Raw genomic sequence first — 23,886 nt, forward strand, 5'->3', positions numbered from 1 at the left:
TGCTCCATGACCCGCTAGCTGTCTAGCCTGGGACCAGGCTTAACTTCTCTGAACCTCAGTTTCTCTATCTATAAAATGAGAGTGCTGAAAGTTCCTATCTCATGGTGGTATTGTGAGTATTTGAAGTACTAGTTCATATGTGGCACTTAGCACAACACCTGGAGCATTGTCATTATTCAATAGATGATAGTTATTATTGCCATTGACCGTGTGACTGAGCACGTGTGCACGTGCGTGCACACACACACACACACACACACACACATTATTGCCATTGGTGGTAGTAGTATTTGCAGAATCAAACAAAACTTCCAGTGGGACTAACCAGCCATCCTTTATTAATAAGCTGTAACGTCCACTGCTAACACTACAACCACCTCCCTTGGATCGGCCACACCATCCAGTGGAACTGACACAACCGCTACCATCTCCAGCGTCACCAGCTCAAGTACTGCTCCACCAAGGGAAGAGGAAAAGCCTAGCGGACACCTGAGGCCGGGGGAGGTCGTCCTAGTTACTCTGGCCTCGGTTGCCATGGCTGTGATTCTCCTCACTGGGCTTCTCTTCTATTTCGTGAGTGTCTGATATGCAAGAAACCCCTTTTTTTTCTGAGGCAAAGAGAGCAGGGAAGTCAAGGAGGAACTAGGCAAGAGACAGCAGGGTGACTGCGGGAGTAATGGGATAAGAAAATCAGGAAAGACAGAAACAGCAGGTTAGAGTCAGCAAGAGAGGGTCACAAAGCCAAGACATTCAGAGGAAAGTGATGAGGGGAAGATGGGAGCCAAAGAGATAGGAGGAGGGGGCGAGCACTGGAGGAGGGGGACAACACTCTGAAACTGCTCAGCTTCTTGTCTTCTAGAGAAACTCTCCAAGCCTAAGAAACCTCTTCAACGTAGATCTCTTGCCGCCCCCACTGCTATGCCCTCACGGCTGTTATGAAGTCCCAGAAGGGTCCAGGGTGACCGTAACTGACTTCAGAGGAGAGCTGTCTTCTCCTGCAGCCAGAGGGCTGACGGGGAGACAAGCATGGCCCTGAGCGTCCCTGAAGGCAGAAGCAACACAGTCCTCAGGGGCAGAGAGGCTGCTGACCTGGATTGAGAGGTTAAGTGCCCCCCATTCCTGCTCCTCCCAACTTTTCTTCAGCCTCCTTCCCAGCTTGATTCTTCCAACAAAAGGAGGCTATAGTTGTAACTGAATTGTTGAATAAATGCATCTAATATATGTGGAACCAGACACTGTGGGTGTGTGTTTATACATTGCTGTGAATAAAGGTTCCTAATGACCCTTCTTGCCTATGTTCTCCCAGCTCTCGAATCCCTAGGGTGAAATCCAGACTGTGTATTTATCCCCTTTTCTTCCCCATTCCCTGAAGGTCTCCAGGCTGATGGAAGAATGGAATCAGGAAAGGGTGGGGGGAGAAACTGCTGGGCTTCACAGGTTTGTGTTGCACAATCAGAAAACAGTTGCTGTGCGAGTTCAGAGCACAAGTTCACAGATAGGGAAGCAGAGAAGGTGTTGCTAACAGGGCTGCCCCCAGAGGTGGCACATTGCCTGGTTCCCTGGCCACACAGGCCTGCTCTTCACTGGAAAGACAGGTGTGAGTCGGCACCTGTCTCAGCTGCGGGCTCGCAGCCCCAGCAGCCGTCCTGGGCAGAGAAGTGTGATCCCAGTTTCTGCAAGGGTGGGCTCAGCCTCCGCAGCCAGGAGCCAAGTTCTTGGCACTTCCCTCAAAGCCAGATCTCAGAACAGGGCCAAAAAATCCATGTGTCAGCACCCAATGATGCTGAAAGCCAAGGCCTCGTTAAGGATTCTGGTGCAACTTGCTCATCACACACATTCGCTGACCCTTCCTCATGCCAATGAATCACTCACCTTTGTCTCATGTTTTCACTTGGCTTTTGCTGTGGTTCTCAAAGTCTGGACCTTTGCCAGAGCCTTCTTAACAGGAAGACACAAACTGACAGTTCCTAGGGAGGAAAGTAGGGGATATATTGGGAGACAAGGATTGACATAAATACACTACTATATATATATAAATAGATAACTAATAGCAGCCTACTGTATAGCACAGGAAACTCTTCTCAATACTCTGTAAGGACATGACCTATATGGAAAAAGATCTAAAAAAGAGTGGTATATGTATATGTATACCTGATACACCTTGCTGAACAGCAGAAACAAATGCAACATTGTAAATCAGCTATAATCTAATAAAAAATAAAAAAGCTTTAGGATATCCTATAAAATGATGATACTCTTTAAAAGTGTCAACATCATGAAAGACAAAGACAGAGGAACTGTCGCAGATTAGAAGAGACTAAGGAGACCTATAAATAAATGCCATGTGGATTCTGGATTGGATCCTGGAACAGAAAGATGACATCAGTGGAAAAACACGTGAAATCTGAATCAGTTCTGTAATTTAGTGAGTAGTGTTGGACCAACATTAATTTCTTAGTTTCTATCATTGTATTTGTTGTTCAGTCACCAAGTCTTGTCCGACTCTTTTTGACCCCAGAGACTGCAACACCCCAGGCTTTCTCTGTCCTTCCCCAACTCCTGGAGTTGGCTCAAACTTATGCCCATTGAGTTGGTGATGCCATTCAACCATCTAATCCTCTGTCTCCCACTTCTCTTCCTGCCCTCAATCTTTCCCAGCATCAGGGTCTTTTCCAGTGAGTCAGCTCTTTGCACCAGTGGCCAAAGCACTGGAGCTTCTTCAGCTTCAGCATCAGTCCTTCCAATGATGAATATTCAGGATTGATTTCCTTTAGGATTGACAGTTTGATTTCCTTGCAAGAACTCTCAAGAGTCTTCTCCAGCACCACAGTTAAAAAGCATCAGTTCTTTGGTGCTCAGCCTTCTTTATGGTCCAACTCTCACATCTGTACATGACTACTGAGAAAACCATATCTTTGACTATTAGGACCTTTAATTGGCAAATGATGTCTCTGCTTTTTAATACACTGTCTAGACTTGCCACAGCCTTTCTTCCAAGGAGCAAGCATCTTTTAATTTCAAATTTCTCATTACTATTTTTGCAACTCTCCTGTAAGTCTAAAATTATTTCAAAATTTAAAAAATTTAAAGCACAAAGCCTCACAGATCTATACATGAAAAAATGTGGGTCTTACTAAATGCAAATAGTACCCCTTGACTTAAAAAATAAGTCAAGAGGTACAAACTCTGGGAGTTGGTGATGGACAGGGAAGCCTGGGCTGTTGCAGTCCATGGGGTCGCAAAAAGTTGGACACAACTGAGCAACTAAACTGAACTGACTCCTTATGACAGTCCTTTAAAATATATTCATTAGTTATAGTTAACATATAGGAATACTTCCTTAGTTCATCTAAATAGTATTCTCTTTGAAAGTATTTAATCCATTCAAATAAAATCAGTAGTTGAAGTAACCAATTAAATTTGGTAAACCGACCATTCATTAAATTGACTTTCACAGACTCAGCTGCCCTCTCAAATGAAACATTTGAGCCCTTTTTGAGGAATCTGAGGAATCCACAGCCCTCCTGTAATCCCCCAGTTCCTCTTCCACTCAAGAGGACACTGGGAAAGAAATAGGCCCCACAAATGTCACGAAACTTGCTGCCTCTGAATGAGGACAGGCAGCTATAGATTTTTGGACAACACTGAACGAGGCAGGGTGGAAGTCAGAAAAGGAAGCAATATGGCCATTCTCATTAAAAGACAACTGGAACTTTCGGAGGTGAGCTAATTTCATCTAGTCACTGAGGAAAGCTTGGTGGACTGAGGGCATTCAAGTAACAGGAGCAAGGAGATGCATCTGCAGGGGGGAGCTGAGCTACTGGAAAGGACTTTTGTGAATAACTGACTGAGAGACGGGGGCAGTTCTTAGAGAGATTGGGTATTGCTCCCCTTCGTCAATGACCCTCCTTTGTGGTGAGGACCAAGCGCTCTCTGAACACCCTCGGGTGTCCTGCTCTCTTCACTCTCCCCTATCCCTCAGGCAGGCCTGCCATTAACCTTCCATGGTCACCCCAACTTTACCACTCCCCTGTGGAAGAGGGAGTCCAAGCCCCTCCCTGAGCACCAACTCTGGTGTCTGTCCAGGGCCCTGCGTCAGAAAGCGATGCCACTCAACTGACAAGCTTAATCCCCTGTTACTGCCCAACTCTGGGCTCTGGGCAGCACCAAGATCTCCTTCTTGCACTTAGGACAGCTCTCTTCCACCCTGCCACTCCTCTGCATCAGATTCTTCTTCCTTTGATTGACAGTAAAAGAGCAGGCTGTTCCTCCCCAAAAGAAGGAAGGAAGACCCAGGCATCCTGGATTCCCTTGGTAGCAGCAGACAGAAACCCCACACCTGCTGTGTGCTTACAGAGAAGGAAGACAGAAAACGTAGAGAGAAGGGAGGAGGAAAAGGCGTCCTGGTCCAGCCCATGTGGATTCTCTCGAGATGAAGAAAAGAAAAGGCCCCGCTCCCACCCTTCTCCTGCTGCTGCTTCTCTTCAGGTGTTTGGAATTGGGTGAGTGAACTGTTTAGGAGAGAAGAGTGCAAAGGTTCCCCAGGATCTGGAGAGCTGCGGGTCAGGATCTCTGGAGAAGGAACCTCTTAGGACTCAGGTTGGGCCCTCCTGGAGGGAGGGTGTGGAAGAGGTCGGAGAACCTTGGGGAGCTCCGGACCCTGCTACCTGCCCCCAGTTCCTGGTCAGAGAAGCAGGGTCCAATGGGCCTGCTCATTATCTTTCTCACATCCTCTTTTAAGGAAATGCTCTATTTTTTATTATTTAGACCTTATGTTTCTGTATGTCAACTCGCCTTGGGAAATGAAACATTTGAGCCTTTTCTGAGGAATATGAGGAATTGGCAGGAGGTAGGAGAGAATTATTTCGAGCAGAGGAACCCAGAACTCCAAAATGTATGCCATGTGGGCTACATAATCTCGCAGTTCTGATATCCTGCAGGTGGGCGTGGTGGGCGGTGGAAAGACTCATCTCTTCCACCTACTTGTACCCAAATTACTGCTGCTGTCAACCCCAACCAGACCATATCCACAGCCCTTTATGACTCCTCCTACCCTCAAAATGGGGTTTTCCAGGTGGCTCAATGGTAAAGAATCTGCCTGTCAATGCAGGAAACACAGGAGACTCGGGTTTCATCTCTGGGTCAGGAAGAGCCCCTAGGGAAGGAAATGGCAATCCACTCCAGTATTCTTGTTTGGGAAATTCTATGGACAGAGGAGCCTGACAGGCTACAGTCTATAGGGTTGCAGAGTCAGACATGACTTAGCAACTGAGCACAACACACCACCTCAAACCACCTTGCATATTACCTGCCCTCAATCTTGCCACTTCAGCCCCAGATGTGACCCAGGGTCTGCTTCATTCTAATCATATACCAAACCATGACCTGAATTCCGTCTCTAGTAAGAATCATGGTTCCTGTCTCACTTGTTTACCAGAGACCCAGGCATAACTGGATGAGTGGAGACACAGACAAACCTGGAGTCAGAATACCCAGATTGCTGAAACACCAATAGGAGAAGTGAAATTTAGGAAGAGACCAGAACCACAAAGAGCAGAATCAAAGGCTGGATGAGATGATCCTCCCAGGACATGACTTAGCTCTGGATATGCCATATTGTTGAGCATGCTATTGGAACATGTTTTATCAGAATTAAATCTAAAAGATCAGATGATCTTTAACTCAAATAGATCTAATCCCATTATATAGGGAGATGTGTTATTTGTAAGGGCAAGACAGCTGTGAAGACTATTAAACAGAGCAGATGATGATGGACCATCAGTGATCCACATTAGAAGAATTTGGTTTTTTTTTTGAGTGGGAACAAGCCAAAATGTTTCCACTAAAGACCCAGAGACCAGCCCTGGAGACTCAAAGACAAGACAAAGCTCTATCATTTTTACATTTAATTTTTGGCTGCCTGGGTCTTCCTTGCTGAGTTGGGCTTTCTTTAGTTGCGGAGATTGGGGGTACTCTCTAGCTGTGGTACGATAGCTTCTCTTGTTGCAGAGCATGGGCCCTGGAGTGCCAGGGTTTCAGTAGTTGTGGCAACAGGCTTAGCTGCCCCACAGCACATGGGATCTTCCTGGACCAGGGACCAAACCTGTGTCCCCTGTATTGCGCAGGCAGATTCTCAACCACTGGACCACCAAAGTTCTGTCATTTTTGGCCCAGGGACCACTGAGAATCATGTCACTGAGGGCCCAGACACGAGAGAGGACTACATCACTCCAGACCCAGTGACCATGGAGAACTACACCACTCCAGACCTGGGAACCACGGAGTACTATACCACTCCAGACCTGGGGACCAGGGAGGACTACATCACACAAGACCCAGGGACCATGGAGGACTACACCACTCCTGACCCAGGGATCACGAAGGACAATACCACACCAGATCCAGACACGAGAGAGGACTATATCACTCCAGACCCAGTGACCATGGAGGACCACACCACTCCAGACCTGGGGACCACGGAGGACCACACCACTCCAGAGGCGGGGATCACGGAAAACCACACCACTCCAGACCCAGGGATCACAGAGGACTACACCACTCCAGGCCTGGGGACCATGGAGGACTACACCACTCCAGACCCAGGGATCACAGAGAACTATATCACTCCAGACCCCGGGACGACAGAGAAATACACCACAGCAGACCCGAGAATCACAGAACACTACACCACTCCAGACCCAGGGACCACGGAGGACTATACCACTCTAGACCCGGGGACCATAGACAACCACACTACACCAGACCCAGGGACCACAGACGACTACACCACTGAACATCCAGACACGCAACTGGAGGGAACAGACTCAGTAACAGCAGTGAGACCCCCCGGGCTCCTGACGCCCAGCAATATCATCCTCATTTCCCTGGCTGCTACCGCTGTCACCGCTGCACTCTTTGTTGGATTTGGCCTCCTAGTGGTGAGTATTTGGCCCTGAAATGTGAAGGACATTATGGGAATGAAAGCATCTGAGGAGGATGAGGTGGGCAAGAAGGGCTGAAACAAAAAACTGTCAGAGGTGAGGAAACCTACAGAGAGCGAAGAAGAGATGTATCTTTGCAAAGATAGAGAGAGACACAGAGATGGAGAGAAAAAGGAGCAAGAAGCATAAAAACTGAGGGCAGAACGGAGAGAGGAAGGAAGGTGTGAGAGACAGAGGGAAAAGGAGAGAGGAGGGAAGGGGAAGAAAGTGTGGAGAGAGAAAAAGAGCACAGAGAGAGGACCATTGGAGCACAAATATATTAAAACAATGTGAGCTGGAGTCAGGCTTGAACTATTAAGTAAGTACAGAGGCAAAAATTTGTAAATTTTCATAAGATGAGAAATTGAGGCAGGGATAAGAGAATAGGAGAAAATGGAAGCATTTCAGACATCCACCCATGTCAGAAACTATGTTACTTTGTATTAACTGCCTCCCACTGGGGAGTTCTGCAGATTTTTTAAAACCAAGATTGCGTAGCTTATTATGAGCAGGGCTCCTCTGTCTTGGAGAGACAATGGGTGTCAGTGCCCACAGGGGAGCTCTAGGTGTTTTTCTGTCTCTGAGGGACCTTCTTTCTAAAACAGGAGATAAAAGGATCTGTGCCAGCCCTGAGACTTCCTGTTGATCTTTGGTCTAAAATCCAAGCCTTCAACTTGTGGGCTCTGCTGGACATAGAAGGGCCAGCCCTTTGGGGCCATCCTGACTGAAGGATGAAGTGCACATTGGAATCTCAGCAGGGGTGGCTTACATGATTAGCCAGCTCAGGCAGGTCATTAAAACCTCATTCATTCCTGTTGGTCATTGATGCCAGTGTGCATTTGACCTCTGCCTCAAGAGGCAAACACACACAGGATCCGTTTGTGTGATTAAGCCAAACGTAATGCTTCATTCAGTTGAGGTGTTCATGTTTCGGTCTACCAAAAGCACACCATGAAACTAGGGCGTTCTGAAAGATGGCTGACAAAAGGAAAACAGGAATGAAGCCTTCACATGTGCTTGGCTCATGCATGAGTCACGTTGATATTCATCAGTAGATGGAGGCCCTTCTTGACTTCACTGGAATCACAAACAAGTGGCCTTTTGATCACATGGCTCACGATGAAAAGTCAGATACTCTCGCTCCAGGCTGGGGGAGCCTTTCCTCCCTCCAAACCAGCCTCTGAGTGCTGGCACTGAGTCGCCACTAGCAAGGGCACCTTCTTAACCTCTGGTAGAGACTAAAAACAAGAGACGACTCCAAAGACCCAGGGTACAGAAAATAAAAGGAAAGTTTGTATTCCCAAACTTACTAAATTCTTAACTTTTAAATATTTAACCCAAAAAGTTTAGAAAACAAGAATCATCTGTGTTTCTATACCTCCCCTCAAATCCGCTGATTGAAATAGTTTTACTTTGCCAACATGACTTCAGCGTTTTTGGAAACTGCATCTTTTGCAGTAAGTCCCAGGATCTGAAGAAAGTGACAAACAGGAAGGAGTCATAGAGATGAGTGGGAAGGTCTTTATAAACCACAACCACCAGGATTAAGAGAGGAACAAAGTCTTAAAAAACAAACCACTTTCTTTCTCCCTAGAAAAATTATTTCCTGCAGCTGTTAAATCCACTCCCCAGAGTCGTTTATCATCCCCATGTCATGGATTGGAGTACACCATAAGGAGAATCCCAGCAGTGCCTACGGTTGGTTCTTGAGCAAACCAGACTCCTCTCAGCCTCTACAGGACCCCACGAAGTGTGAATATGTGTTCTCAGGCCTCCACTCTCCTCCCCGAGTCTAGAGCCCCGGAACCACCAGATGAGGAAGGTGGCCAGTCCTGAGAATAAGCATGTTAGGGACACTCAGAGGAATGCCTGTCCACTTTGAGTATCACCTAATTCTGGCCATGGTTATGTCTTCAGAAAAATTACCTTTACCTATCTACCAGGTTTGGATGTGAAAACTATTTGGGGAAGATACACATAACTCAAATATAAGAGATATTCATTAAGTCCGATCAAAGAAATGAAGCAAATGCTTGTTTCTGTCTAGGTAACGTATCTAAATCCGGTCATTTTAACAAAACAGTTATTACGGGCCCAGCATGGAGAAGGAGGTGGCAACCCACTCCAGTGTTCTTGCCTGGAGAATCCCAGGGATGGGGGAGCCTGGTGGGCTGCCATCTATGGGGTGGCACAGAGTTGGACACGACTGAAGCGATTAGCAGCAGCAGCAGCAGCAGCATGGGTCAAACACTCCATGCCTTTCTGTCTGTTCATCTCGGTCCATCTAGCAGAGGGATACAGCTTTCTGTTCTCTCAAGAGCACCACATTCAAGGATGTAGAGTTGTCTACAGGATGAAGCCGACTAGTCACTCATCGAGTGTGTACTGACTAACAAGTGGACTAGAGAGAAATTCAATTTTTGTTCTTTTTGCTGCTTCCACAGATCCTGAGGTTGTATCACTACATAGGATAATGGCATAAGGATATGCAGGGTAAAGGAAACTCTTAGAGTCAACTGGCCCATATCAATTACCCCCAAGACACCCATGTCCCTCTGGGTCAGCAGTTTTGCCAAAAGCACAGGGTCCATGCCAAGTCCGCCTCTCTCGTCTTGCCATCTAGACTCCATCTCCAGAATGTGACCACCTCTGCAAGGTGCTGCTGGGAAGGCGGCCACAGAGAGATGCACGGCCACCTGGTCTCTGGATAGTACTGAAGGCAGAAAAGGACAAGGTGAAGAGGCAGAAACATCCCAAAGGACAAATAGGAAGACTCAAAGAGTCAGGGAAGTCCCTCCCTGACCACTCCTGGGACCCTGGCCTACAAGGCTTGGTAGTGGCTTCCACGTCATATTATGCTCATACTCGTGACACTATAATTTATTACACATAGCTATGCATGTCATCCCTTTAGTGACTGTAGACAGTTCATCCAGTGTGAGTCCAGCCCCACTCAGCTAATTCTCTTTGCTTCTTTATAAAGCCCAATATTTCAAGAAAGTCTTTCTTTCGGTATTGTTACACAGAAGTACAAAATCCAGGTGACCCCAACCGCCAGATGCTGTTACTGTGCTGCCCAGACTAAGGAGACCGAGCAAGCACACACCCCTTAAAGAATTGTGCCTGAACAGGATTTATGCCCGTTTGGGTGTGTCACCCCTCACAGAAATGTCTGTGAGTGCACATTCCAGCCCAGTCTCATCTTTACAAACGAGAATGTTTGGTGAAGTTGTCCAGCAGTAGTGATTCAACATTCTCCCTACAGAAGGTGTTGTTTGATACCTTAATACCACGCAGTTATTTCTCTAATCTAGTCATGACCTTTTCTGTGATTTATCGAAAACCCCTAACTCTAGAGTCTATACATCGCCATACTTTTTTCCTTTATGGAGCATCCCAACAGAAGTTCGCAAGTTGAATCTCTGTTTTAATTTCACTGTACATCTCCTTCCATTGTTCACTGTATATCTCCTTCCACTAGAATGTTAGTTCCTTGAGAATAGGGATCTTGAGAGCAATATAAGAAATAAGAGTTGGCATTCAATAATCATTTTCTTCATTCTCCCCCATTACATTAGAGTTTTAAACATAATCTAAATGGTTGTCATCAAAAAGAACCAAATAACCAATGTCGGCAAGGATGTGAAGAAAAGAGAACCCTTGTACAGTGTAGGTGGGAATGTATATTAGTGCAGCCTCTTGTGGAAAACAGTATGGAAATTTCTCAAAAAACTGAAAATAGAACTGTCATATGACCTAGCAATTTCATTCCTGGATATATATAAAAAAAAAAACAAAACCCAAAAACACTAATTCAAAAAGATATATGCACTCCAATGTCCACAGCAGCACCATTTACAATAGCCAAGATACGGAAGCACCATAAGTATCCATCAACAGATGGACGCATAAAGAAAATGTGTTATATGTATGCAATGGAATATTACTCAACCATAAAAAAACAAAGTTTTGCCTTTTCCAACAATATGGATGGACTTGCAATATAAGAAGTGAAATGTCAGACAGAGAAAGACAAATACCATATGCTATGACTTATATGTGGAATCTAAAAAATAAAACTAATTAGTGACTATAACAACAACAACAACAACAAAAAACCGGCTTACAGATATAGAGAACAAACCAGTGGTTACCAGCAGGGAGAAGGGAGGGGGAGGAAGGATAAGGGCTAGGGATTAAAAGGTACAAACTACCATGTATAAAATAAAATAACAAGGATATATTATACAACACAGGGAATACAGCCAATATGTTATAATAACTCTAAACAGGATATAACCTTTAAATATTCTGGATCACTATGTTGTACACTTGAAACTTATATAATATTGTATCTCCACTATACCTCAGTTCCAAAAAAAGAGTAGTTAGTCTCATCTGAAAAGTTTCAATTCAGAACAATGTTTTAATTCAAGCTCTTTCCTTTAACTGCTGTATTGGCCTTTGTCTAGTATTAATGAAAGTTCCTATAACAAATAGTAAGATATTGGAGACAGTAGAAGCTTTAAGATTTTAAATTGTAACCACACATAAGTGCTGAATCTAAAAGGACCAAAAATCTCCACCAAAATTTGATGAAATAAAAAATACCATATTCTACTTCTAAACAGACTATTAAGGTAACAGATAGTCTTCCTTTAAAAACTATTAAATGAAATTATCATTAGATCAATGTTGTCTTGAGCAAACAAAAATTTTCCAATGGACAATGTTATAAACAAATGCCTGAATCGAAAAATACAAAATCTATATACCACCCTCCTCCCCACTTTTGGAACAACTTCAGAACACTTAGCTAATTGTCTTTCCCATATTAATTCTTTACTACATTTGGGGGGATTTATTATCTGTGTGTGTGCTCAAAAGTATAAAACAAATCTTTTTTTTAATAAAAAATTATTTAAAATTGAATTTCAGTTTGACATTAAAACAGAACACTGGAAAGGAGGTGCAAATAAATAAAGATGTAGGAGACAAGTCTTACCGTTGGCGGCATGTCCTACTTCAGTTGGCAGCGTTTTTTCTTTCTTAGTGAGACGTGAGTAATGGTGTATCTTAAACTCAGTGCCTTTTTAGAGTTGATGAGATAAACATATTTTGGAATAAACAAATGAACACATGCTTGCTTTTGGTGCTATTTCTTCAGTTTTGGTCTTGTTCAGAAACACAAAGAAATTAAAATTCCTTAATGAGTGTCCAGTAGATTCTTTTGAGAACAAGTATATCAGACTAACAGAAGTGAATGACATAGTTCTTGCCCTTGCGGACAAGAAAACCAACAATTCCATTGTAAGGTGCTTTAATAGAGGTATGTATTGAGATGGAGCCCAAAGTCTAGGGTGGGTCCCTCAGGTGCTGCAGACCCAGGAAATCTTCCCAAGGGAGAGAGGGTAATTGACCTGAGGTTTAGGACATGTCTACTGCAAGGAGATCCAACCATTCTAAAGGAGATCAGCCCTGAGTGTTCTCTGGAAGGAATGATGCTGAAGCTGAAACTCCAGTACTTTGGCCACCTCATGCGAAGAGTTGACTCATTGGAAAAGACTCTGATGCTGGGAGGGATTGGGGGCAGGAGGAAGAGGGGACAATAGAGGATGAGATGGCTGGATGGCATCACTGACTCGATGGACGTGAGTCTGAGTGAACTCTGGGAGTTGGTGATGGACAGGGAGGCCTGGCGTGCTGCGATTCATGGGGTCGCAAAGAGTTGGACACGATTGAGCGACTGAACTGAACTGAACGGAACTGATGGGCACTCTGGGCCACTTTCACACACTTGGTCTCTTTTGATCCTTACATCGGCTCTGTGAGGTAGGAAAAGCATCTTTCTTTTTGAAATTCAAAGACTGAGGCTCAGAGGAGTTAAATAAATTGTCCCCAAATGGTGGCTCAGTGGTAAAGAATCCACCTGCCAACACAGGAAATGCCAGAGACTTGGGTTCCATCCCCAGGTCAGGAAGATCTCCCGGAGAAGGAAATGGCAACCTGCTCCAGTATTCTTGCCTGGGAAGACTCCACGGACGAAGGAGAGGAGCCTGGTGGACTATAGTCCAGGGAGTCTCAAACAGTTGGACAGGACTCAGTGGCTAAACCACAACACGTGAATTGTGAGTGGCAGAGTGGGATGGAAAGAGGCGGAGTAAAACTCAGGTCTTCATTCACTGTTTTCCTCATTAGAGCTGAATCTCAAGTGAACTTCAGCACCCTCCTCAGTAAACCTTTATCCTTCAGCCTCTTCTTTAGGCTTGCAGTGACAGGTCCTCAGACCTAGCGTTTAACCTGTTTTGAGTTCTGAGCCAAGCAAGAGAAACCAGACACCTTCCCCATTTGGGGGGAGACCCCAGCCTGAAAATGAGTTTGGGACACACAGACACAAATAAACCCATCCCACGTGAGCAATGAACAATAGGAAATGTGTCTTCAGTTTTGGCATTGAGGGCATTTATTTACCTTGACAGGTGCATTCTGCTTTGTAAAATAGTTGCAGCATCTCAGGCCCCACCCTCGAAAGAATCTGAAGCCTGGACACAAGTAGAGTTGCTCCATTTTTGGTTCAGGACCCCACCCCAGGAGTTTTCAAGGCAGCAGCCCTAAATCAGGGCAGATTCGAGGAACTGTGACTTTCTCCACCCAGGAGAGTTTTTCAGCACCTATGCTCTGCCCTTTAGAGAGATGGTGTGTGGTGATTCATTTAACCATCCATCGGATCTCGACTAAGGACACATATGCCAGTTACTCTGTGTGGCTCTGAGGACACAGTGGAGAGCCATATAAACAGCTTCTGCCTTCAGGGTGCCTGGGGTGGGGGCTGGTGGACATTGTGATCAGGTAGATGCAAAAGTTGTTAAATTTCTTAATGTTCTACACCTTCTTTGGGAACCTTAAAAGAGTCATGGAGTCTTCAGCAGTGACATTTACTATCAGTCATGTAACCATAAGGGCAGCGATCAAGGGGAGCTTGGATGTACGCTTGAGCAGAGGCGTTTTCTCTCATGCTGAGACCATAACAGATCCATTCTTCCTTGTTCTGATTAGTATTCACTGCTTGTGTTTAGCTGCCTGCAGTTGATACCCGATTTGTGAATGGCACCGAGGTATAATGCAGGGCTGGAAACTGGATCACAGACCTGCAAGTATTTAAAAAGTAGAACTCACTAGTAAAGTCAAATACATAAATGTCAGGATGATAAAAACTGGCACAAGGAAAATTTCGATGTGGCAAAACTGTTAAATTGAAGATTTAACTTGAAAATATAGTCAGCATAGGAAAAGAGATAATGAGAGGCGGGGGGTAGGGGGTACGGTGGTGGCCGGGGGAGAAGGAATGCAAGGATAGTTAAAAAAAAAAAAAAAGTCAATGAAACTGGCAATGACAACAAAAGGCCTGACAAAAAGAGGCTCCTGGGCTGCCTGTATCTTCCTGATGAAAGGTCTCGATGCGCCCTCTAGTGGCAGTGGCTGGGTAGTGGTCCTTTGAGAGGGGAGCCTCTCCTAGAAATGCATCACCTTTCTCACAGGCTCGCACCCCAGCTCTCTCCTTGTCTTGCACTTGCTGGGCACTGAGCACAGCATATGTTCACACACGTCTTGTAACTTATAAAATATAACTGGCTTTCAGCGAGTTCCTTAACATTTCAGGAGTTGTGTTTTCCCACTTATAAACAGCCACACCACTCACTCGTTTACCTATTCGTTCATCTGTACACTTTTATTAAGCACCTGCTCTGGGACAGGGATTGACTACCGCACTGAGGCTACAGTATTGATGGGGTGTCCCATTCTGCAGGGGTTTTTGTTCTAGTGATTGTAGGATTTCTGATGATTTTTGCCACAAATGAGTCAGTCATTTTTTGAGTGTAGGTAAGTTATGGAGTGAAAATAGGCACCAGAGAAGAAAAAAATCAGAAAACCTGGGTTCTAATCTAGTTCCACTGCTTAATAGAGGGTAATCTCTCTCAGCCTTAGTTTAGATCACTGTTATATCAAGGACAAGCTACATTTTTCTCCATAGCACAATCCTTCAAACTACACGTAATGACAGTCAAAACTGCAATGGAAACAGTGTCCTTGGCAGCCAACAGTCCTATCTTTCTTTTCTGTCCTGAGTCAAGAAAGTTCCAGTTTTCTTGTCACCTTCAGGTGTTAAGCAGTATTGTTTTATATACATAAATGTCTAATCTGAAATAACTTGTCACTTTCAGATGTTAAGCAGGGGTCAACAGGACCCGATTGAAACAGGAGTTTGGGGCCAAAACCTCAGGAATAAAAAGAATTCTTTTACTAGCTACAGAAAGTTATGTCCAAGAAAAAGATGAAACTGATTAATCAGCAAGCATTTGAATGGAGAGGAAAATTACACTGTTGAAGGAGATTTGGTGACAAATTACTGATAAATTTATAGACAAGCTTCAAAGGAACATCTAATATATCTACATTGTTGTGGTTATAGTTTCATCAGGCTTAGCTGGGAATCTGTTCCCTCAGTCCTTCTAAAGATTTCAAAAGCTCCTAACAGCCTTTGGAAAACCCCTTCTTATTTAACATACCTAAAGTAACCTCTTTAGGTAACAGCTAAAAGCTACCGTCCGTGGCTCAGACAGTAAGAGCATCTGCTTACAATCTGGGAGACTCAGGTTCGATCTCTGGGTTGGGAAGATCCCCTGGAGAAGGAAATGGCAACCCACTCCAGTATTCTTGCCTGGAAAATCCCATGGACAGAGAAGCCTGGTAAGCTACAGTCTGTGGGGTCACAAAGAGTTGGACACGACTGAGTGACTTCACTTTCACTTTCAAAATAACCTCTAGTTCCTTCACTCAACCGTGATTGATACAACTTTTCTTTTCTAAACTGGAGTATAGCTGACTCACAATGTTCTATTAGTTGCTTAGGAAGCATTACTATGAACAAAGCTAGTGGAGGTGATGGAATTTCAGCTGAAAGTGAAAAGTGAAAGTGAAGTCACTCAGTCATGTCTGACTCTTTGCGACCCCATGGACTGAGAATTCCAGCTGAGCCATTTAAAATCCTCAAAGATATACTGTGAAAGTGCTGCACTCAATATGCCAGCAAATTTGGAAAACTCAGCAGTGGCCACAGGACTGGAAAAGGTCAGTTTTCATTCCAATCCCAAAGAAGGGCAATGCGAAAGAGTGTTCAAGCTACCATACAGTTGAGTTCATCTAGAATGATAGTAAGGTTATGTTCAAAATCCTTCAAGCTAGGCTTCATCATTATGTGACTCAAGAACTTCCAAATGTACAAGCTGGATTTAGAAAAGGCAGAGGAACCAGAGATCAAATTGCCAACATTCGTTGGATCACAAGAATTCCAGAAAACCCTCCACTTCTGCTTCATTGACTATGCTAAAGCCTTTGACTGTGCAGATCTCAACATAGTGTGGAAAATTCTTAAAAAGAGGGGAATTCCAGACCACCTTACCTATAACCTGAGAAACCTGTATGCAGGTCAAGAAGCAACAGTTAGAACTAGACATGGAACAACGGATTGGCTCCAAACTGGGAAAGGAGTATGTAAAGGCTGTGTATTGTCATGCTGCTTATTTAACTTTTCTGCAGAGTGCTGTGCTGTGCTGAGTTGCTCAGTCGTGTCCGACTCTTTGCAATCCCATGGACTGTAGCCCATTAGGGTCCTCTGTCAATGGGGAATTCTCCAGGCAAGAATATTGGAGTAGGTTGCCATGCCCTCCTCCAGGGGATCTTCCCAACCTAGGAATCAAACCCAGGTCTCCCATTTTGTGGGCAGATTCTTTTCCATCTGAGCCACAAGGTGAGCCCAGGAATACTGGAGCGGGTAGCCTATCTCTTCTCCAGGGGATCTTCCCCACCCAGGAATGGAACCAGGGTCTCCTGCATTGCAAGAGGATTCTCTAGCAGCTGAGCTACCAGGGAAGCCCTCTGTGCAGAGTATATCATGCTAAATGCTGGGCTCAATGAATCAAAAGGTGGAATCAAGGTTGCCAAGAGAAATATCAACAATCTCAGATATGAAGATAATACCACCCTAATGGCAAAAAGTGAAGAGGAACTAAAGAGCCTCTTGATGAAGGAGAAAGAGGAGAGTGAAAAATCTGGCTTAACACTCAACATTCATAAAACTAAGATCATGGCATCCGGTCCCTCCAGTTTGTGGCAAATTGAAGGGGAAAAGGTGGAAACAGTGACAGATTTTCTTTTCTTGGGCTCCAAAATCACTGTGGATAATGACTGCAGCCAAGAAATTAAAAGACGTTTGCTCCTTTCAAGAAAAGCTATGACTAACGTAGACAGTGTATTAAAAAGCAGAGACATCACTTGGCCAACGAAGGTCCCTATAGTAAAAGCGATGGTTTTTCTGGTAGTTATGTATGGATGAGAGAGTTGGACCATAAAGAAGGCTGAATGCAAAGTATTACAGCTTTTGAATTGTGGTGCTGGAGAAGACTCTTGAGAGTCCCTTGGACTGCAAGGAGATCAAACCAGTCCATCCTAAAGGAAATCAACTCTTGAATATTCATTGGAAGGACTGGTGCTGAAGCTGAAGCTCCAATACTTTGGCCACCCGGTGCAAAGAGCCAATTCACTGGAAAAGACCCTGATGCTGGGAAAGATTGAGGGCAGATAGAGAAATGGGCCACAGAGGATGAGATGGTTGGATGGCATCACTGACTCACTAGACATGAGTTTGAGCAAGCTCTGGGAGATAGTGAAGGACAGGAAAGCCTGATGTGCTGCAGTCCACGGGGTCACAAAGAGTCAGACATGACTTAACAATTCAACAACAATTAGTTTCAAGTGGACAGGAAAGTGAGCCAGTTATACATAGACTTATATGCGCTCTTTTTAGAGTCATTTCCCATATAGGCCATTACAGAGTATTGAGTAGAGTTCCCTGTGCTATATGGTAGGTCCTTATTAGCTATCTATTTCATATACAGTGGTGTGTATATGTTAATCCCAACCTCCCAATTTCTCCTCCTGTGATACAACTTGTTATTAAAACAAGAAGATAAAAGCCAATTGATTATTGAAATGCTTGCATTTAGGAGAAGAGAATCAGAGATTTGGAAAGTGGTATAAGGACCACAGCTTGTCATTATGTCTTGTAGCTGCCCCAGGTCTTTATGTGTTATCTTTAGTTGTGGCATGAGAATGCTCAGCTGTGGCATGTGGGATCTAGTTCCCTGAGCAGAGATCGAACCTTGGCCCCCTGCATTGGGAGAGTGGAGCCTTAGCCACTGGACCACCAGGGAAGTCCCTTTAAAAATATATACATGGACAAGTTTGGTAAAAGTTTAAAAAAAAACAGTCAAATAAGCAAAACACATCTGGGAAATAATATATGTTAGAGCGCTAAGACATAGAGTGGGTTTAAAATTAAGCTCCACGGTCTTCCTGATGGCTCAGTGCCCCTCCTATGGAGGACTAAGAGGGAAGGACTTATGGGACGTGACAGAGCTTGGTGAGGTGGGCTTCCACGCAGCCCAGCCTCTTGTCTAGGAAAAAGTCACTGTGATCAGGCATGTTCACTAATCCAGTTCACTCACTCAGGTGGGAAGTCACAAAAGAGTTGGGGCCAAAACCTCAGGAATAAAGAGAGCCCTTTTTCCTGAAATGTCCTCAATTTTTCATTGAGGACATTATTAATGTCCCTCCTCTTCCTCCTCTTTTTTCTCTTCCCCGCCACCTCCTTTCTCTTCCCTCTGCTTCCTCTCCCTGATTCTCTCCTTTTCATTTTGAAATAATCCTAAACTCACCAAAAATTATTGCAAAAATAGAGATGTCCCACTCAACCTTCAACCGACTTATCCCAGTGGAAGCATCTCAAGTACTATGGCACGTTATCGAAACCGGGAATCAACACTGTTTTCCCTCTCCGGTAGACTTGGTACTTGAAACTCCAGAAATCTCTTTCCATCATGACTAACGTGATAGATTCCTAGTTTTCAAAGTGCTGCCCTTTGAGAAGAAGTGCTTTGAGTCTAATCCAAGCCAATGCTTGTGGCACACTCTGCAGTGTTCTGGTCTAGTTTGCTTGTGAAGAGCTGAGAATCACTGAAGGGTCACCAGACAGTTTGGAACTAATGGAACTTAGAAGATAATCCAGGGACGGCCCTCAGCAAGGAGGGGAGCTAGTGGGCTAATGCAGGGGGTTACTGGACAAGTTACCTGGATTGTTTATAATGAGAGACACTTATCACCTCAGTGGGTTTCCTAATGAGTTTAGGTGGTGTAAAATATCATTAAAACAGAAGAAACATCTATCTACTCCAGGCCCTGAGAGGAATTCCTGGAACATTAGTAATACCAGGCCACTTATTTTTCCTGGATGAAATTCCGGCTGAAGAGATACATACACTATTCTCTTTTAAGAAGATGGGCGCGGAAACACACGAACTCAACCGTGTGTGTTCAATTCAAGCACGTGTCTGTCTTAGTTGGGGTGTTTGCCTAACCGCCCCAGTCCGACGAAACGAGCAAAGAGAAGGCAGGGTTATGGCCTCCATCACCGCCTCACGGCCTCCCATCACAGCCCCAGACAGGCCCCTGAGAAGCTCCAACAGAAAAGATAAAATGCCCAGGTCCTGGGCCAGCACAGCGAAAACTCTCCAACGTTTGAGGGTGAGCGTAAAAAGCGAAACAGAATAGAACAAGCGAGAAGGAGGAAGGTGCAGGAAAGAGAAGCGAGTTTCAAAGGAACTGAGCAGAGCGCTCAGAGATTACTCTTGACCACACGCGCGGAGGCGGCATCGCCCGGCGAGCAGCAGCGCCGCCTAGCGGTCAGACTCCGCGCGGCCGCCGGGGCGGCTCATTGTCCCGCCGTTTCTACCCCGCGCTGCCTTTTTACACCCCCGGCTACCGCGCGGTGAGTGGGGTTCGCTGAGGTCTTCAGCTGGGAGCCTGGGGCGGTTTCAGGGGTGTGGGTGGGATTCGGTGAGTGTCCTGGGTACCATCTCACATTTCCTGGGGAGGGGGCGGGGGAGTGCGAGGATGGGGAGCGTGGGGGGCAAGGTAAGGTCGAGAGAGAGGTCTACCCACGGCCTGCTGCGACCACCTGTTGCCCCCACAGCACACCCCGCTTTTCTGTCTCTTTCCAGTTGCCAACCGCTGCTCGTCCTGCTGCACCTGCCCTCCTCCTCTTCACACACCTCCATGCTCTGACCCCCCTGGGAGGAAGGCTGCCCCCACCTCCCGCGTTGCTCCTGTCAGAGGCCTGCAAGGGCTCCTGGAGGGCCGAGGCTCGGGTGGCCACTTCCCAGCAGTCGTGGGGCGCCCTCCGAGGCCCCTGAGTGCTGTCCTCTCCTCCTGTTCCCAGCTCTGCCCTCTTCTCATTTCTGTTCTCGGGAATCAAGGAGATTCCAGGCAGACTGTGCTCAGGGGGCCTCAGTCCTTGGAATTTAAGGTCTTTTTCTAGCGACCAGGAGCTCTGGGAAGCACACAGAGCCCTGAATCACACTTCCTAAAAACTAAATGCCCCTCTTCTGGGCCGCAGACCCTGGTCCCCCTTTCATGATAAGACTCATCTCCTAGTGCCAAGGCCATGATGCACGTGCCGCACATGAGGTCTATTTGGTTTTGTTTTTTAAACCTTGGAGAAATCTATCCCTAACTTGTTTAATGTTTTTTGTTCTGACAAGATATACAACTGTGGTGAAAGGGAATTCCCTGGTGGTGGAAGAGTTGGGACTCAGCACTTGCACTGCTATTGGCCCGGGGTTCAGTCTCTGGTCTGGGAACTAAGATTTTGGTGTGCCTAAAAAACACCAAAAAATAAACAAAAACCCAAAACCAAAATAAAAAACAACAAAATAAACCAACAGCAACAAAAAAAAACCCTCAACTGTGCTGAAAACTGCCTCTCTGGAGCAGCTTCTCAGAGTTATCTGAGTAGCTGGTTTACAGTCTAGTCAGTTTGGCACAAATAAAATTCCATTCTATTATTATCACAGACTGTTTATTGATTATTTTCATAGCCAGAAATTAAAGTTTGGTGGCTTTGTGGCCAAAGGACTCTTCCTGCGATTTCTGTGGTCTCCACTCCCCACTTCCCTCTTCACATCCCACCTCCGCACTAATGTGAACTCAAATTTTCTGCTGTGTTGGTGTTCCACAACTGTTTTCACACCTCTTCCCCTGCCGCTTCCTGTGCCCGCTCGGGATTTGCCCTCCCCCCCCTGCTGCCCCCTCCTCTCTACAGTTCTCTGATCCCTTCCTAGGGAGTCCCCACCAGCATATCTCCTTTCCCACCACAAGTCCGTCTCTTCCCCTCATGGGTCTTTTCCTGCATGGATCTCCTACCCTGCAAGGCTCCTTTCACTAGCCTTTCTTTTCCCAGGGTGACTTTTGCTCAGGGGCACTTCCTTCCACCCTCACTGCCCTATTTTCATCACCAGGGGGAGCTCTCCTGCCAGTGATCCCTGGGCCTTGAGCACAGTGCCCAGCCCCTGGGGGAGGACCTGTCCCCCACTTGACACCCACCCTCCTACCTCCACCCCCGTGCAGGCACCTGCTCTTGGCCCTCGTCCAAGGGGGGGCCTTTCCCCCAACACGGCCCCTGCCCACTCCTGCATCCTAAACCTCACCCTCTGGATTCCTCCACTGTCCAGGGCACAGGTGCTGGACTCCACGAGCCCTGGTCCCTCTGCAGCTCCCCCATGGCCCCTTGCCCTGCTCCCACCCTTGTCTGAGTGCCTTGGGCCCTCACCAAGTAATCAATCATGGGCCCCGTCTTGTGGTTCCCCAAATCACACCTCACTCTCACCCTCCCTCACCCAGGGCACCTCTCTTCTCCTGTCTTCACCCTAACCCAAGGGGGCGGGTCAGCCCTGAGCCATGTTCATGCCCTGTCCCCCAGTCCCAGGCCCTCACCACTGTCTCCTCTGCAGCCTCTTGCCCCTCCTCCACAGTGGGAATACTGCCCTTGGTCCACTGCCCACCTCCTTGGCCTTCATCACCCTCTCTTTGGTTCCTGGATACCAGCGGGCTCTCACTATCTCAACAAAATCTTTGTTTTATGCCACTTGGTCAACTGGCCTTTCCCTAGAGGGGTTCTTCTCCCAGCCCGATGCCCCCTGTACTGGCTGCCTGACCCGAACCCTCTGTGGAGGTGTGACCTCACTCCCTCCAACCCCTCCCACCATGTAGGTGCTTCCCAGTGTGCACCTTGGCTTTCAGTTCCATCTTCTCTTGCCACTCCAATATTTTAATTCTCCATGACCCCTGTGCGCATGGCACTAACTCCTCTCCCCAGGGGATACTGGTAGGTGCAGCCACCTCTCTACCCAGGGCCTGAACATGCCTCTTTGCACTCTGCACCCAGACTCACTCCTTCACCTCCCCCAGATTAGTGGCCCACCGTCATCTCTCTTGGGGCCACAGCCCAGCCCCTCAGGCCCCTCTGCCTCCTGTCTCAGCCTCCCTAGAGCCTGCCTTGTCCATGATGAGCCTGCACCAGGGGCAGCAACCCTTGCTCTCCATCTCACCTGCCCCCACTCTGACCAGGGGTCCCTCTGGTCCTGGGTCTGACACTGCCCTTCCCTCCCTCTGACTCCACCTCCCCTCACCCTGCTCTTCCTGCCTCTCCCCTTGCCCTCCTGCCTCGACCCTTAGGGAGCCGGTGCCTCCCTGCCCTGGCACTTGTCCTACACGTGTGTCCATCTCCACCCCCTCCCTCCACTCCTCGAGTCCCCTCTCCCTCCTTCTCTTTCCCGTTTTTCCCGTGTGGAACTCCTCATTCTGGTCCCTTGTACACATGCATGTTCTGCATCCTCAGCACCTGGAGCAGGTCAGGATGCAGAACTTGTCTGTTAAACATCTGATGTGCACTTGTCTCCAGAAAGCAGTTTCATCTGTGGTTCCTCCTTCCCCAGGATCCCACAGTCTTTGTTAAAACATCATGGTGCTGTCCCAGGATGGATCTGTGCAGCCCAGCTTTTCTGCTGGGGGACACCTGGATGGTCAGGCCTTCCTGCACTATGATCACACGAAGGGGAGGGCAGAGCCCTGGGAAGTCTGAGCTGAAGATCTGGAAGCTAAGATGTGGGACAAAGAATCCAAGTGAAACTGGGAGACTCAGATTGGGACTCGAATCCACATTCTTTTAACTGACATCACATCTGGTCTCAAGACTTACTGATTCTCAGGTTCTTGATGTCTCTTCTCAGAATGAATTCAGTGAGAAACAAAGTGATAGGTAAAAAGTAGATTTTTTAGAGAGAAACACACTCTGTAGACATTGTGTAAGACATCTCAGAAGGCGAGAGTCACCAGAGGGCATGGAGTTGTCAGTTTTTATAACAGTGGGTTATTTCATAGGCTAATGAGTGGGAGGAGTATTCCAGCTATTTTGGGAAAGTGGTGGGATTTCAAGGAATTGGACTGTGATCAAACGTTTGCCTTAATGATCCGCCTTGAAACGGTCATAGCACGTGTGGGTGTGTCATTTAGCTTGTTGATGTGGAGTGCATACTGAGGCTCAGGGTCTAGCAGAAGTGGACTCATCTGCCATCTTGGACCTATTTGGATAAATAATGTCATTTGCAGTGACAAGGACAGACCTAGACATTATCACACTAAGTGAAGTAAGTCAATCAAAGAGACAATGATTCCACCTGAGATATCACTCATATGTGGAAGTTTTTTAAAAAGATACAACTGAACTTAATTACAAAACAGACACAGACTAACAGATATCAAAAACAAATTTATGGTTCCCAAGGGAACATGTTGTGGGGAGAATTAAATCAGAAGCCTGGGATGAACAGACATACATTACTACATAAAAGACAGATAACCAACAAGGACCTACTGTATAGCCCTGGAAACCCTACTCAAAATTCTGTGATTCCTTATATGAGAAAAGAATCTAAAAAAGGATGAGTATATGTAT

General features: G+C 46.2%; 1 protein-coding gene across 1 annotated transcript; it reads left to right on the top strand.

Moving 5' to 3' along the window:
* The first annotated feature begins 4,432 nt into the window (after window positions 1-4,432).
* LOC128055595 (protein PBMUCL2-like) lies at window positions 4,433-20,287 on the top strand. Its single transcript, XM_052648193.1, is given in 7 exon segments — window positions 4,433-4,502; window positions 4,505-4,539; window positions 4,542-4,562; window positions 4,941-4,956; window positions 5,819-5,894; window positions 6,293-6,938; window positions 20,096-20,287. Coding segments are annotated over 7 exon segments (1,056 nt in total).
* The last annotated feature ends 3,599 nt before the right edge of the window (window positions 20,288-23,886 follow it).

Source organism: Budorcas taxicolor, chromosome 11 (assembly GCF_023091745.1).
Source record: "Budorcas taxicolor isolate Tak-1 chromosome 11, Takin1.1, whole genome shotgun sequence".
Taxonomy (NCBI): domain Eukaryota; kingdom Metazoa; phylum Chordata; class Mammalia; order Artiodactyla; family Bovidae; genus Budorcas; species Budorcas taxicolor.